A 15524-nucleotide genomic window follows, 5' to 3' on the forward strand; every position below is an offset into this window, starting at 1 on the left:
TGCACACTTTATGTTATGTGTGTACACGCGTGTATTAAAGAAAAAAAAAAACAAAAAAAAAAAAACAACAGAACTTCAGTTTGTTTTCGGGTTTTAATTCCCAGCAGATTTTTATAGGAACTGCCGCGGTTGGGGCCCCGGTCTCAGTACCTGTACAAGGAAACTAAACACATACTCAGTACAGTAAATAGATCTGATACACGAATTTGTAGATTACTGTATATAATATCCTGATTTAGTTTATGGACATATTTATAAAGATCTATTTCTATACATTGAAAGTTTGTCGTGTAAACCTGTATCAGTAGTTATTGACTAACGATAATTCACGTGACGTCGAGTTATACATATACACATGTGTAGGTATACGCGTGCATGGAATGTAGGGTTGGAATGTACGGGTGGGGTTGGGGAATGTGTATTTGGACAACGTATAATGTTAGTAGAGTGGGGAGAGCGTATTCTCGTCAAAATCCCACTTAATTGAATTATATTATATTATATTATATTATATTATATTATATTCAATAAAATAAATGGCATACAGTATATGGTCTCAGTATATCTCGAGGGGTCGGCCTGTATGAAGGGATATATATTGATATAGATTACATGAAATCAGTGTCCGGTTATCGATATATATGAAATCGCGTAGCGCGCTTTATTACAAATTCTATTAATTTTCTTTTGTATTTGTCTCCCGTACAATTATGACGTCACAAATCGATCTTGTTGATGACGTCATAGAAGACCACCTAGAACAATGACATTGTGTCTTGGCGATTGATGATACATGTATATGGAGGGGGTGGGGCGGGGATGGGTAGCGTAATTTGTTCGATACGTAACCGGGGAACTTTTTGAGAAAGTTGGGTAGTCCTGAAAAGGACTGTTTATGTTTTCTTCGGGTAGTAGACGATCTACTTCTTCACTTCTTGGCTGCCTTAGGCTTAGTGGTCTTGGCTTTCTTTGGAGACTTAGTGACCTTTTTCTTCGGAGTCTTAGGCTTGGTGGCTTTCTTTGCTGCCGGTTTCTTCTTCTCTACAGTTTTCTTAGCTGCTGTTTTCTTGGGTGTCTTTGCCTTTGGTTTCTTAGCCGTCGCCGATGTGGTCGCCTTCTTCGCTACTGGTTTCTTAGGCTTTGCTGCTTTCGGCTTAGTCACCTTCTTCGCTGCTGGTTTCTTAGCTGGTTTAGGCTTCTCTCCGAGTTTGAATGATCCGGCAGCTCCGGTACCCTTGGACTGTTTTAGGGCCCCCTTCTTCACTCCGTTGCGGAGGGCGATCTTCAAATGTGCATTGATTGCCTTGGCGTCAGTACCGACTTTGAAGTTAGCCATGATGTACTTCAATATCGCCTGGCGGGACGAGCCTCCACGTTCCTTCAGACTTCCCACAGCAGATGCCACCATGTCGCTGTACTTCGGGTGAGCTGGTGGGGTCTTCGGCTTGGTAGTTTTCTTCTCGGCCATATTTCTTCTTAAATCGTCTGGATGGATGTGCTGCGTTGCGTGCTGTACTAGTCAGTGCTAGGTGAGTTGTGCCCTGCCGATTGATTGATTGATTGATGGGGCTTAACGTCCTTGTTCCGGTTATAACCGAGCCTAGGACACTAAGGGGAAAGGGGTGGGTCGGGGCACTAAATAGGGAGCAATTTCGCATTTCGTCATCGCCAAATGATCTAATATGAGAGGGACAGACGATTATCTCTATGTCTAAAAAAAAAAAAAAAAAAAAAATAATTTTGACCTGTCACTGAATTGCCTTAATGCCCTACATTATCCTAATCTAGATCTATATGAACCTATACTCTGTGGCGGCTAGCAATTAGCCTACTCTTGTTCGAATACCAGCAGAGGATCTTTAACGTGCACGGCGTGACTCACCGTACACCGGACCCCGGATTAACGTCCCTTCCGAAGGACAAGAAGTGTAGAAGATAGCGTGAGATAGAGTATAGATTGGTTTGAAATATTTGGTATAGTTTGTTAGTGGGATATAGTTTTGTTATTGATAGTAGGGATTCTAGACACCATTTTGTATTGCTAAGCATGGTGTTTTCGAATGGGTAAGGGGTAGGGTATAGATCAGACTAGTTTGTTATGTAGAGTGTAGTTATAGGGTGATTATAAAGAGGTAGTGCTGGGCTTAGGTAAGCATAGGAAATTTGGATTACGTGATAATGCGAGTTATTATACAAAGACTGTTTTTCGGGAGACTGTTGATTACTGTGTATAATCATCTACAAGCCTACCCTACTGGAGCAGTGCTATGTACATAAAGCACAGTTTGATAGCGATTAGTAAAAGTAAGAGGAAAGGATAGGAGGGGAGGAAGGGGGTTTAGAAAGGGGAGTTGCCAGATGGTATTGGCATGGGAGTTCCCCACCTCTATATTCGGGGTTTGTGTTGGTGTATTTAGGTACATGTTTTAGAAGGTAGATACCACGTTCCTCGTCACAGGGGGTCTACAACCCGGACCACTCCGGGGCATACACACCTGCAGAGTAGGTGGATATCTGATGTCAAATTGTGTTACCTATTTTGTGTATGAATGGTATAGATGTTCATATGTTGCGATGCGTTTTTTTGTGTGGTTTGGGGAATATATAATGCTTTTGTACGGATCATTCACTACTAAGTGCACCTGACGAGGTGAGAAGCTGTACAATACACATTATTTCCTATCGTGGTGAAAGTGTGTTGTATTTTTGTTTGGTGTGAGTGTTTATAATGCTTTTGTACAGATCATTCACTTAAGTGCACCTGACGAGGTGAGAAGCTGTACAATACACATTATTTCCTATCGTGGTGTATGCGTGTTGTATTTTTGTTTGGTGTAAGTGTTTATAATGCTTTTGTACAGATCATTCACTTAAGTGCACCTGACGAGGTGAGAAGCTGTACAATACACATTATGTCCTATCGTGGTGTATGAGTGTTGTATCTTTGTTTGGTGTGAGTGTTTATAATGCTTTTGTACAGATCATTCACTTAAGTGCACCTGACGAGGTGAGAAGCTGTACAATACACATTATTTCCTATCGTGGTGTATGCGTTTTGTATCTTTGTTTGGTGAGTGTTTATAATGCTTTTGTACGGATCATTCACTTAAGTGCACCTGACGAGGTGAGAAGCTGTACAATACACATTATTTCCTATCGTGGTATATGCGGGATATATTTTTGTTTGGTGTGTAAGTAAACATACGTATCCCTACAGTTAATGTGGTGTTGAGTATAAAAAATAGATACCACTTTCCTCGTAGCAGGGAGGATAAAACCTAGGACCACCCCGGGGCAGACACAACTGCAGAGTAGGGGGAGATGTATTATCAGGGTTGGTAGTCAAGTGAGGAATATATACATGTGTGGTGTCACATGTTCGTGGGTGTTTGTTGTTTGACCCTTTAGAAATATATGTGTTGTGGTATCAACCGTCACATAGCTCGAACAGGGAGGATATACCTCGGACCACCCCGGGGCGGACACAACTGTTGAGTATTTGACGTCTGACATACGGGGGTTGGGGCACAGAGGAGGAGACCCCAGACCTCCTGGAGTCTCAGTATGTCCCAATTAGTGGAGGGATCAGTAGTAATCCCCCCTGGAACATTCTCCCTGGGTATCCTGAGGATTCTAATGTTAAAAAAAAAAAAAGGGGGTCATTGTGTTGTTGTTAAAGAGAGTGAGAGAGAGAAAAAAAAATTAACCGTGTGAGTTGTTTTTGCAGGGATAACGTACGTTAAGTGTGTAAAAAATCGATGTTAAGTATCGCTATCTTAGATCTTGTCTAGATAATCAATAGCAGTGAGATAAGCAGTGAGGAGATCGAAAATGTGTCTCATGTGTTGTTTAGGAGGATTTAGTATAGACTTAGTATCAAATTTGATTTTATCTAAATTTTCTATTTCATCTTTAAAGTCTGACCTATGGTTATCATGGGCGCTGCATTCGAATAGGATATGTTCTATTGTTTCTGGTTCGCCACAGTTTATACAATAGGGACTGACTTCTTTCTTAATTCTATTGATGTTATGACCAAGTTTGGTGTATCCTAATCTAAGTCTAGTTATTACAGTATCCTCTGTTTTATTATAACTATATAACTGAGTTTTGATTTTGACATTATCCTCGATGTTTCTGAGCCAGTTATTAGTTAATTTCGACCAACTATCCTGCCATATCGATTGGGTTTTATTATTGATTATACTAACGACCTCTGTGACACTCAAGTCTATGTTTAGATGGATGACATTTGACCCTAGGGCTTCTTTAGCTAACTGATCTGCTACCTCATTACCTGGTATATCTACGTGCGATGGGATCCATTCAAATTGAAGATCTATGCCTAGTTGATCAATCTCTGATATCATGTAGTGGATTGCATTAAGTAGTTTAGGCCTACTGCTGTTACCAGTTATTAGAGATTGTAAGGAGCTAAGGGAATCCGAAAGAATTACTACTTTATCAAATTTAGTGTGATTTTTCTTTACACCTATCAAAGCAATTTGAATGGCCATAAGCTCTGCTGTATAAACCGATGCTCTATCGCTTAACCGTAATGACTTTTTAACTTTATAGGTGTTGTTATATATTCCTAAACCTACACGGTTACTGTCTGGATTTTTTGAGCCGTCAGTATAGAATTTAGTAAAGTTATTGTATTTTCGATCTATCAGTTCTAATGCTAGGTTTTTAGCGCCTATCGGGTCGTTTTGTTTATCTATCATCTTTAGGAGGTCTAGCGATACATTAGGGTCTGTTTTTAACCACGGGACTTGGAAATCTTGTTTGCGGGATATTTTAACGCTGTCTAAACCATACTTTTGTTTTAGTCTAATTATTTCTGATGGATATGGAGCCCTGGTGTTATTGACGGGATGTTCACTATCTTTTATTTCTTTATTTAGGAGAAATTTATCACCATGACTTTGTGTCCTAGCCCAGTATTTTAATGTAAGATTTTCACGCCTGAGAGTTAAGGGGGGTTCACCTGCCTCTGCTAATAAACTGTTGGTATTGGTGTTTTTGATTGCCCTTAGCGCTACTCTTAAGGCTGAATGTTGAATTACATCTAGATGTTTTAGTACTGTGTCGCTAGCTGTATTATATACCTGGCACCCATAATCTAGCCTAGATCTAACTAACGCTTTATATAGCATTAATTGTGTAGTTTTATTGGCGCCAAATTTACATCCTGAAATATATCTCATAGTGTTTATTGCCTTTTGGCATGTCTCCTTAATATATTTAATATGTTTACTCCAAGTTAGTTTATGATCTATTATTACTAAGGTGTCGGATTATACAGGATGTAAGGTTACTGAGGGGTCAGATTCGACAGTATGTAGGATTACTTAGGGGTCAGATTAGACAGGATGTTAGGTTACTGATGGGTCAAATTAGAGAGGATGTATGGTTACTGAGGGGTCAGATTAGACAGGATATAGAATACTGAGGAGTCAGACTAGACAGGATATAGGGTTACTGAGGGGTCAGAATAGACAGGATGTAAGGTTATTGAGGGTTCAGATCAGACAGGATATAGGGTTACTGAGGGGTCATATTAGACAGGATGTAAGGTTATTGATGGGTCAAATAAGAGAGGATGTGGGGTTACTGAGGGGTCAAATCAGACAGGATGTATGGTTATTAAGGGGTCAGATAAGACAGGATGTAGGGTTACTGAGGGGTCAGAATAGACAGGATTTAAGGTTATCGAAGGGTCAGATTAGACAGGATTTAGGGTTACTGAGGGGTCAGATTAGACAGTATGTGGGGATACTGAGGGGTCAGATTAGACAGGATATATGGTTACTGAGTGGTCAGATCAGACAGGATGTAGGGTTACAGAGGGGTCAGATAAGACAGGATGTAGGTTTACTGAGGGATCAGATCAGACAGGATGTAAGGTACTGAGGGGTCAGATTAGACAGGATATAGGGTTACTGAGGGGTCAGATTAGACAGTATGTAAGGCTATTGATGGGTCAAATAAGAGAGGATGTGGGGTTACTGAGGGGTCAGATCAGACAGGATGTAAGGTTATTGAGGGGCCAGAATAGACAGGATGTAGGGTTACTGAGTGGTCAAATTAGACAGTATGTGGGGTTACTGAGAGGTCAGATTAGACAGGATGTAAGGTTACTGAGGGGTCAGATTAGACAGGATGTAAGGTTACTGAGGGATTCGATCAGACAGGATGTGGGGTTACTGAGGGGTCAGATTAGACAGGATGTAAGGTTACTGAGGGATTCGATCAGACAGGATGTGGGGTTACTGAGGGGTCAAATTAGACAGGATATAGGGTTACTGAAAGGTCAGATCAGACCGGATGTAAGGTTATTGAGGGGTCAGATTAGACAAGATGTAGGGTTACTGAGGGGTCAAATTAGACAGGATGTGGGGTTACTGAGGGGTCAAATTAGACTGGATGTATGGTTATTGAGGGGTCAGACTAGACAGGATATAGGGTTACTGAGGGGTCCGATTAGACATGATATAAGGTTACTGTGGGGTCAGATCAGACAGGATGTAAGGTTATTGAGGGGTGAGAGTAGACAGGATGTAGGGTTACTGAGGGGTCAGATTAGATAGAATATAGGGTTACTGAGGGGTCAGATTAGACAGGATATAGAGTTACTGAGAGGTCATATTAGACAGGATGTAAAGTTACTGATGGGTCAAATAAAAGAGGATGCAGGGTTACGGAGGGGTCAGATAAGACAGGAAATGGGGTTACTGAGGGGTCAAATTAGACAGGATGTATGGTTATTGAGGGGTCAGATTACACAGGATATAGGGTTACTGAGGGGTCAGATCAGAGAGGATGTAAGGTTACTGAGCGGTTAGATTAGACAGGATGTAGGGTTACTGAGGGATTAGATTAGACAGTATGTGGGGTTACTGAGGGGTCAGATTAGACAGGATGTATGGTTATTGAGGGGGCAGATTAGACAGGATATAGGGTTACTGAGGGCTCAGATTAGACAGGATATAATGTTATTGAGGGGTCAGACTAGACAGGATATAGGGTTACTGAGGGGTCCGATTAGACATGATATAAGGTTACTGTGGGGTCAGATCAGACAGGATGTAAGGTTATTGAGGGGTCAGATTTGACATGATGTAGGGTTACTGAGGGTTCAGAATAGACAGGATGTAAGGTTATCGAGGGGGCAGATTAGACAGGATATAGAGTTAATGAGGGCTCAGATTAGACAGGATATAATGTTATTGAGGGGTCAGATTAGACAGGATATAATGTTATTGAGGGGTCAGATTAGACAGGATATATGGTTATTGAGGGGTCAGATTAGACAGGATGTAAGGTTATTGAGGGGTCAGATTAAACAGGATATAGGTTTACTGAGGGCTCAGATTAGACAGGATATAATGTTATTGAGGGGCCAGACTAGACAGGATATAGTGTTACTGAGGGGTCCGATTAGACAGGATATAGTGTTACTGAGGGGTCAGATCAGACAGGATGTAAGGTTATTGAGGGGTGAGAGTAGACAGGATATAGGGTTACTGAGGGGTCAGATTAGATAGAATATAGGGTTACTGAGGGGTCAGATTAGACAGGATGTAGGGTTACTGAGAGGTCATATTAGACAGGATGAAAGGTTACTGATGGGTCAAATAAGAGAGGATGCAGGCTTACGGAGGGGTCAGATAAGACAGGAAATGGGGTTACTGAGGGGTCAAATTAGACAGGATGTATGGTTATTGAGGGGTCAGATTAGACAGGATATAGGGTTACTGAGCGGTTAGATTAGACAGGATGTAGGGTTACTGAGGGATTAGATTAGACAGGATGTGGGGTTACTGAGGGGTCAGATTAGACAGGATATAGGGGTACTGAGGGGTCAGAATAGACAGGATGTAAGGTTATTGAGGGGTAAGATTAGACAGGATATAGGGTTACTGAGGGGTCAGAATAGACAGGATGTAAGGTTATTGAGGGGTCAGATTAGACAGGATATAAGGTTACTGAGGGGTCAGATCAGACAGGATGTAAGGTTATTGAGGGGTCAGATCAGACAGGATGTAAGGTTATTGAGGGGTCAGATTAGACAGGATATAGGGTTACTGAGGGGTCAGATTAGACAGGATATAGGGGTACTGAGGGGTCAGAATAGACAGGATGTAAGGTTATTGAGGGGTAAGATTAGACAGGATATAGGGTTACTGAGGGGTCAGATCAGACAGGATGTATGGTTATTGAGGGGTCAGAATAGACAGGATGTAATGTTATTGAGGGGTCAGATTAGACAGGATATGGGATTACTGAGGGGTCAGATGAGACAGGATGTTGGGTTAGAGAGGGGTGAGATAAGACTGGATGTGAGGTTACAGAAAAGTCAGATCAGACAGGATGTAAGGTTATTGAGGGGTCGGATTAGATAGGATGTAGGGTTACTGAGAGGTAAGATTAGACAGGATGTAGGGTTACTGAGGGGTCAGAATAGACAGGATGTAAGGTTATTGAGGGGTCAGATTAGACAGGATATAGGTTTACTGAGGGATCAGATCAGACAGGATTTAAGGTACTGAAGGGTCAGATCAGACAGGATGTAAGGTTACAGAGGGGTCAGATAAGACAGGATATAGGTTTACTGAGGGATCAGATCAGACAGGATTTAAGGTACTGAAGGGTCAGATCAGACAGGATGTAAGGTTACAGAGGGGTCAGATAAGACAGGATATAGGTTTACTGAGGGATCAGATCAGACAGGATGTAAGGTACTGAAGGGTCAGATCAGACAGGATGTAAGGTTACAGAGGGGTCAGATAAGACAGGATATAGGTTTACTGAGGGGTCAGATCAGACAGGATGTAAGGTACTGAGGGGTCAGATCAGACAGGATGTAGGGTTATTGAGGAGTCGGAATAGACAGGATGTAGGGTTATTGAGGGGTCAGATTAGACAGGTTATAGAGTTACCGAGGGGTCATATCAGACAGGATGTAAGATTATTGAGGGGTCAGATTAGACATGATATAGGGTTACTGAGTGGTCAGATTAGACAGTATGTGGGGCTTCTGAGGGGTCAGATTTGACAGGATATTGGGTTACTGAGGGGTCAGATTAGACAGGATATGGGGTTACTGAGGGCTCAGATTAGACAGGATGTAAAGTTAATGAGGGGTTAGATTAGACAGGATGTAGGGTTACTTAGGGGTCAGATTAAGCAGGATGTGAGTTTAATGAGGGGTCAGATTAGACAGGATGTAAGGTTACTGAGGGGTCCGATTAGACAAGATCTGAGGTTACTGAGGGGTCAGATAAGCCAGGATGTAGGAATACCCAGGGGTAAGATTTAGCATGAGTATGCAGACCCACAGTTACATGTACAAAAGCATATTCTGCCAATTAGAATAAGTGCAATATGTCCATTAGTACTAAAGGCCCCAATTTCATTTCTACCACTTAGGCTAGTTGATCTTTCGAATTGAATTTTCAGACAGGGATCATTGTCATGTTAGTTTTATGGGGAATTTAGTTGCTTCTAACCCAAACTTCAGATACCTGACGCCATTTTCCTTCATGGCTTCGTCCTCCAATATCTCAATGCAAGATACCATTTATTCATATTTCATTGCAACCAGGCCCATAAATACATCTACAAAGGTAATTTCTAAAATTGTCTAAAGTACAAGTTTGTGTCCTCACTATAATGTTTGTATTATTGTTTGTTTGAGTAGATGTAACCCCATGTGCCATTGTAAAGCAGTCATTGTCATTGTCCTGTGTTGGTGGTCCAGTGAGGACGGCTCAAATCCTGTCCATTAGCCGACACATAAAAAAATGTAGTTAAATATGCTTTTTGTCTTGCTCGAACTAGTACATTTATGTGAAAAATTTGCATATTTTGTGTTATTCTGTTAAATATTCCCATTTACAACTAACATAAATACATAATCATAAGCAAAAGAAGTGTTCGATTCTTTCTCGATCATGTCGGATCCTGTTATGCTTGATCCTGTCCTTTTCTACCCGATCCTAAATGTCGTCTTACCCGGAGTGAGAGGTATAATAGTATGATCACACGAAAAATATTTTGTTCCAGGGAAGCAAAGTTTGCTGTGTTTTCTTTAGATGGGAGATTAGTAATTTGCATGCATAACATTAAATATAAAATCTATCAGTGAAGTTGTGGATGAGGTGGAAAGTAAATCTACGTGTATCCGAACTGTATGGAAAGCTACTTTCGTTTTCTATTATTATTGACCAATAAGCGAGCGCGATAGATTGGTAGTGGGGTTTTTCAGCCAATCAGAGCAAGGTGCTTAACGAGATTCTTAGGTCGTAAACGACACTACTATCATACCCTCGGAGTGAGGTCTTGTCAAATCGCATGCGCAGTCGAAACCAGCTACAAGCAGACGTTATTTGCCTACTTTGGACTTTAGATTCTGGTTTACAGAATAAGTCTTTTCACGGCATTTTCTCATTTACAGTCAAATGATGTGTTTGTTTCACAATCGGACAATTATCAAGGTATCGATGTGATTTGAAAGGTGATAGAAACGAAAGCGGAAGTAAAAAAGGGTGGAATTTGGAAATTCCGATGATCTGTGTGCAGATGGGTGCAGTCAAACAGACTTCCCTGAGAATTACAAAAGATTGAGAATTGTCAAGTTTACGGCCAAGTGTTAATGTAACACCAGGTAATTATATTATATCGTTAGCCTCATTGTAACAATGTAATGTACTGTATCGCCAGTTCATGATGTCTGTTCATATATATTCTGAGGCAAGTGAAAGGGGTGGGACGGTCAGGCGGCCGGGTCATGTTCGAATTTCGAGTGTTTGTTGTAGGTGCCTAGATGTCTAATCCTGCCTTGCAGGACTGTCTCCTCAAACAGTTTGTCACGCAACCAGGCAATATTGTCAAGACAATGATGTAACTAAAAAAGAAATTGAGAAATCAATGGTAAGTGTGACAAAAACGAAAGCGGAAGTAAAAAGGTGGAAATTCCGACGACATTTAATCATAATGGGTAAATTTTGTCTAAAAGCAGGACTGTCTCCTCAGTTTGTCACGCAACTAGGCAATATTGTCAAGACAATGATGTAACTAAAAAAGAAATTGAGAAATCAATGGTAAGTGTGACAAAAACGAAAGTGAAAGTAAAAAGGTGGAAATTCCGACGACATTTAATCATAATGGGTAAATTTTGTCTAAAAGGCAGGACTGTCTCCTCAAACAGTTTGTCATGCAACCAGGAAATATTGTCAAGACAATGATGTAACTAAAAAAAGAAATTGAGAAGTCATTGGTAATTGTGACAAAAACAAAAGCGGAAGTAAAAAGGTGGAAATTCCTATGACATTTAGTCATAATAGGTAAATTTGTCTAACAGAGAAAACAGACGAGGTGACACGGACAAACAAGTTAACATTGTCAGCAGAACAGTGCATCTTCCCCAAGAAGAATGAGATGGGTCAAGTCAAAGATCAACTGTTAATGTAACACCAGGTAAGTACATTTGTATCTTATGTCATTATGTACTGTAAATCCAGCAATAAACACCTATTAACAATGTGTGCTCATATCAGGCTAGGCCTACTCACTGGTATGTTACGAAACATTTGTACATCTAACAATGTGAGGTATACTCTCTCGATTTGAAATTAATGTGATGGAAATGTATTTAGATACATACCAAACGTGTGCAAAACTATGTACAGTACCCTGCAATCTACTGCCCGGTGTACATGTATGTGTACATGCCAGGGAGCTTGGTTTATTTTAATGTCTTATTAACAGCCAGGGTCATTTAAGGACATGCCAGGTTTCAGAGATGGAGAAAAGCTGTAGTACCTAGAAAAAAACAGGGTTTGGAACGCACAACCCAGTGGTGGAGGCTTGGCCTTAAATTGGGCTATTGATACAGTGTCGGGACACCATCTATTTATGTTATAACCAATCGCGATCGGCAACCGCATCTCCATGGACCAGGGATTACGCCAGGCCAGTCAACATATGCTGATGGGTGGTGATACTGTGTGTCAATATTCTGAGGAGCGGTGGTACTGTTTGTCCATATTCTGAGAGGCGGTGGAACTGTTTGTCCATATTCTGAGGGGCGGTGGTACTGTTTGTCCATATTCTGAGGGATGGTGATAATGTTTGTCCTTATTTTGAGGGGCGGTGATAATGTTCTTCCATATTCTGAGGGACAGTGATAATGTTTGTCCATATTCAGTCAATGAACTTAAGATTTTTATCTTCATAGACAATCGGTCTATAGGATTTCAAAATGTCATAGACCTGCTAAAAACTTCATAGACCTAGATTTTTAGGTCATCTGACCCGAAGGGTCAGGATGACCTATAGTCATCATGCTTCGTCCGTCGTCGTGCGCCGTGCGTTGTGCGTCGTGCGCCGTGCGCCGTGCGTAAACTTTTCACATTTCAATCTTCTTCTCAAGTTCCACCAGTGGGATTAAGCTGAAACTTGCCTGAAATGATCCTGAGATGGTCCTGACCAAGTGTTGTTATTTTTCGGGTCAGTCCGAAATCCAAGATGGCCGCCATAGCCGCCATTTTGAAAACACATTTTAAACTTCTTCTCAAGTTCCACCAGTGCTGTTGGGCTGAAACTTGCCATAAATGATCCTGAGATAATCCCGACCAAGTGTTGTTATTTTTCGGGTCGGTCCGAAATCCAAGATGGCCGCCATAGCCGCTATCTTGAAAAACACATTTTAAACTTCTTCTCAAGTTCCACCAGTGCTTTTGAGCTGAAAATTGCCTGAAATGATCCTGAGATGATCCTGACCAAGTGTTGTTATTTTTCGGGTTGGTCCGAAATCCAAGATGGCCGCCATAGCCGCCATCTTGAAAAACACATTTTAAACTTCTTCTCAAGTTCCACCAGTGCTATTGAGCTGAAACTTGCCTGAAATGATCCTGATATGATCCCGACCAAGTGTTGTTATTTTTCGGGTCGGTCCAAAATCCAAGATGGCCGCCATAGCCGCCATCTTGAAAAACACATTTTAAACTTCTTCTCAAGTTCCACCAGTGCTTTTGAGCTGAAACTTGCCTGAAATGATCCTGAGATGATCCCGACCAAGTGTTGTTATTTTTCGGGTCTGTCCGAAATCCAAGATGGCCGCCATAGCCGCCATCTTGAAAAACACATTTTAAACTTCTTCTCAAGTTCCACCAGTGCTATTGAGCTGAAACTTGCCTTAAATGATCCTGATATGATCCCGACCAAGTGTTGTTATTTTTCGGGTCGGTCCAAAATCCAAGATGGCCGCCATAGCCGCCATCTTGAAAAACACATTTTAAACTTCTTCTCAAGTTCCACCAGTGCTATTGAGCTGAAACTTGCCTGAAATGATCCCGATATGATCCCGACCAAGTGTTGTTATTTTTCGGGTCGGTCCGAAATCCAAGATGGCCCCCATAGCCGCCATTTTGAAAACACATTTTAAACTTCTTCTCCGGTTCCACCAGTGCTTTTGAGCTGAAAATTGCCTGAAATGATCCTGATATGATCCCGACCAAGTGATGTTATTTTTCGGTTCGGTCCGAAATCCAAGATGGCCACCATAACCACCATCTTCAAAAACACATTTTAAACTTCTTCTCAAGTTCCACCAGTGCTGTTGGGCTGAAACTTGCCTGAAATGTTCCTGAGATGATCCCGACCAAGTGTTGTTATTTTTTAGATTGGTCTGAAATGCAAGATGGCCACCATATCCGCCATCTTTAAAAACACATTTTAAACTTCTTCTCCAGTTCCACTGGTGCCATTGAGCTCGAAATTGGTGAGAATGTTAAGGAAGGAGTGCCAACAAAGTGTTGTTATTTTTTCGGCCTTGTAAAAACTTTGAAATGGCAGCAATGGCGGCCATTTTGTAACATGATTGCGCAATCATGGTTTTCCTGAACAACACCTATTTCAAACTTCTTCTCAAATTCCACCGGTGGGATTCAGCTCTTACTTACCAGAAATGATCCTTAGATGGTCCAGACCAAGTGTTATTATTTATTGGGTCGGTCAGATATCCAAGATGGCCACCATGGCCAACAGTGCCACTATATACTTGCTACAGAGAATGCATACTACAATAATATAAGGGTTTTAATTAAAAGTCAGATGACCGTTAAGGCCCCTGGGCCTCTTGTTTACCAAAACTACATGTTGACAGAATCGATCCGAACACTACTAGAATTTATATGAAAACGTGGAATTATCCGACACCGTTTGGTGTCGCTAAGAATCTGGAGCATATACAATGAAATCGGGCGTAACATAACACCTACCTTACATATATGGATAAATGAGATATTTATTTACCCCAGAACACCCATTCAGTCCCACCTAGATGTTTTATTCCGTTCGTATAGACCCTCGCTTTACACTAGTCAAAATTCCATACTGTCGACCTGCCATTTTGAAAGTGACGGTTCGACTAACTACCCGAATCGGAACGCAATGGACCGAAAAGACCACATATCAATAATTGTGTTTTTCTTCTAACATAGTTAAAATTAAGAAAACTAAGCTTATTCTTCCCATAAACTGTTATATTCAATTCAAAATTTTATTATTTATAAACTATAAGCGATAAAAATATATAAAAATAGATGTATTTTTTTTCTTTTCGCTCCATCGCGCACTTAGGGTAATTAGGCCGACCACGACCTACATAGTTAGCAATATGGCGTCGAGTCAAGTATGAGATTTTGACTAGCGTAAAGCAAGGGTCTATACAGACGGAATTAAATATCTAGGTGGGACTGAATGGGTGTTCTGGGGTAAATAAATATCTCATTTATCCATATATGTAAGGTAGGTGTTATGTCACTCCCGATTTTATTGTATATCATAATTATGCACCAGATTCTTGTGCATAGACATTCGGTCTTCAGTGTATTTATTTTCCATAGACCGACAGCAAATCTACTAGACTCGGTCTATCGGTCTATCGTTAAGTTCGCACACTGTCATATTCTGAGAAATGAATGTGATTAAATGGTAATTGCTATAGAAATGAAAGGAGAAGCAAAAAGTCGGTTATAGAAATTCTGAAGATGAAGTAATTTCACGTTTAAATGTGTACAAAGATAACTGGTAAATTTTGTCTGACAGGTAACTGCTCCTTGAGACGGCCCAGTGAAACAAGTCAACCTTGTCAGTGAAGTATTCAAACTTCTCTGGGGAATTCATAAAGATACAAGTCGAAGACCATTGTCAGACACTGGTGAGAAGTGCCTAGATGACTTCACAGATAGAGACGAGCCAAAGCATGTATACCTAACTCAAAGGCTACGTTTTGGATCTAATACAACACCAGGTAACCATCTTATGTTGTCAGCCTTTGTTACAATGTAATGTGCTTAATCACCAGTTTATAAGCTCAGAAGGACCAAGGTGAGCTTATGCCATACGGTGGTGTCCTTCGTCCACCTGTCTGTCCATACATCCGTCAACAATTGACTTATTTGACTTCTTCATAACCACAGATCGGAATTTGAACAAATTTGGTCAGAAGAATC

The 15524-nt window shown here is 40.9% G+C and overlaps 1 protein-coding gene and 1 long non-coding RNA gene across 2 annotated transcripts; one reads left to right on the forward strand and one right to left on the reverse strand.

The window, feature by feature from the left end:
• Window positions 1–863: 863 nt before the first annotated feature.
• Window positions 864–1728, reverse strand: LOC117320937 (histone H1-delta-like). Its single transcript, XM_033875419.1, has one exon. It carries the CDS (start codon window positions 1466–1468, stop codon window positions 929–931), a length of 540 nt encoding a protein of 179 aa, XP_033731310.1. The 5' UTR covers window positions 1469–1728; the 3' UTR covers window positions 864–928.
• Window positions 1729–10345: 8617 nt separating this feature from the next.
• LOC117320938 lies at window positions 10346–15317 on the forward strand. The gene is made up of 3 exons (XR_004531184.1): window positions 10346–10672; window positions 11369–11484; window positions 15118–15317. It is a non-coding gene; the product is annotated as an uncharacterized LOC117320938 (long non-coding RNA).
• Window positions 15318–15524: the final 207 nt, after the last annotated feature.

Source organism: Pecten maximus, unplaced genomic scaffold (genome assembly GCF_902652985.1).
Source record: "Pecten maximus unplaced genomic scaffold, xPecMax1.1, whole genome shotgun sequence".
NCBI classification, from domain to species: domain Eukaryota; kingdom Metazoa; phylum Mollusca; class Bivalvia; order Pectinida; family Pectinidae; genus Pecten; species Pecten maximus.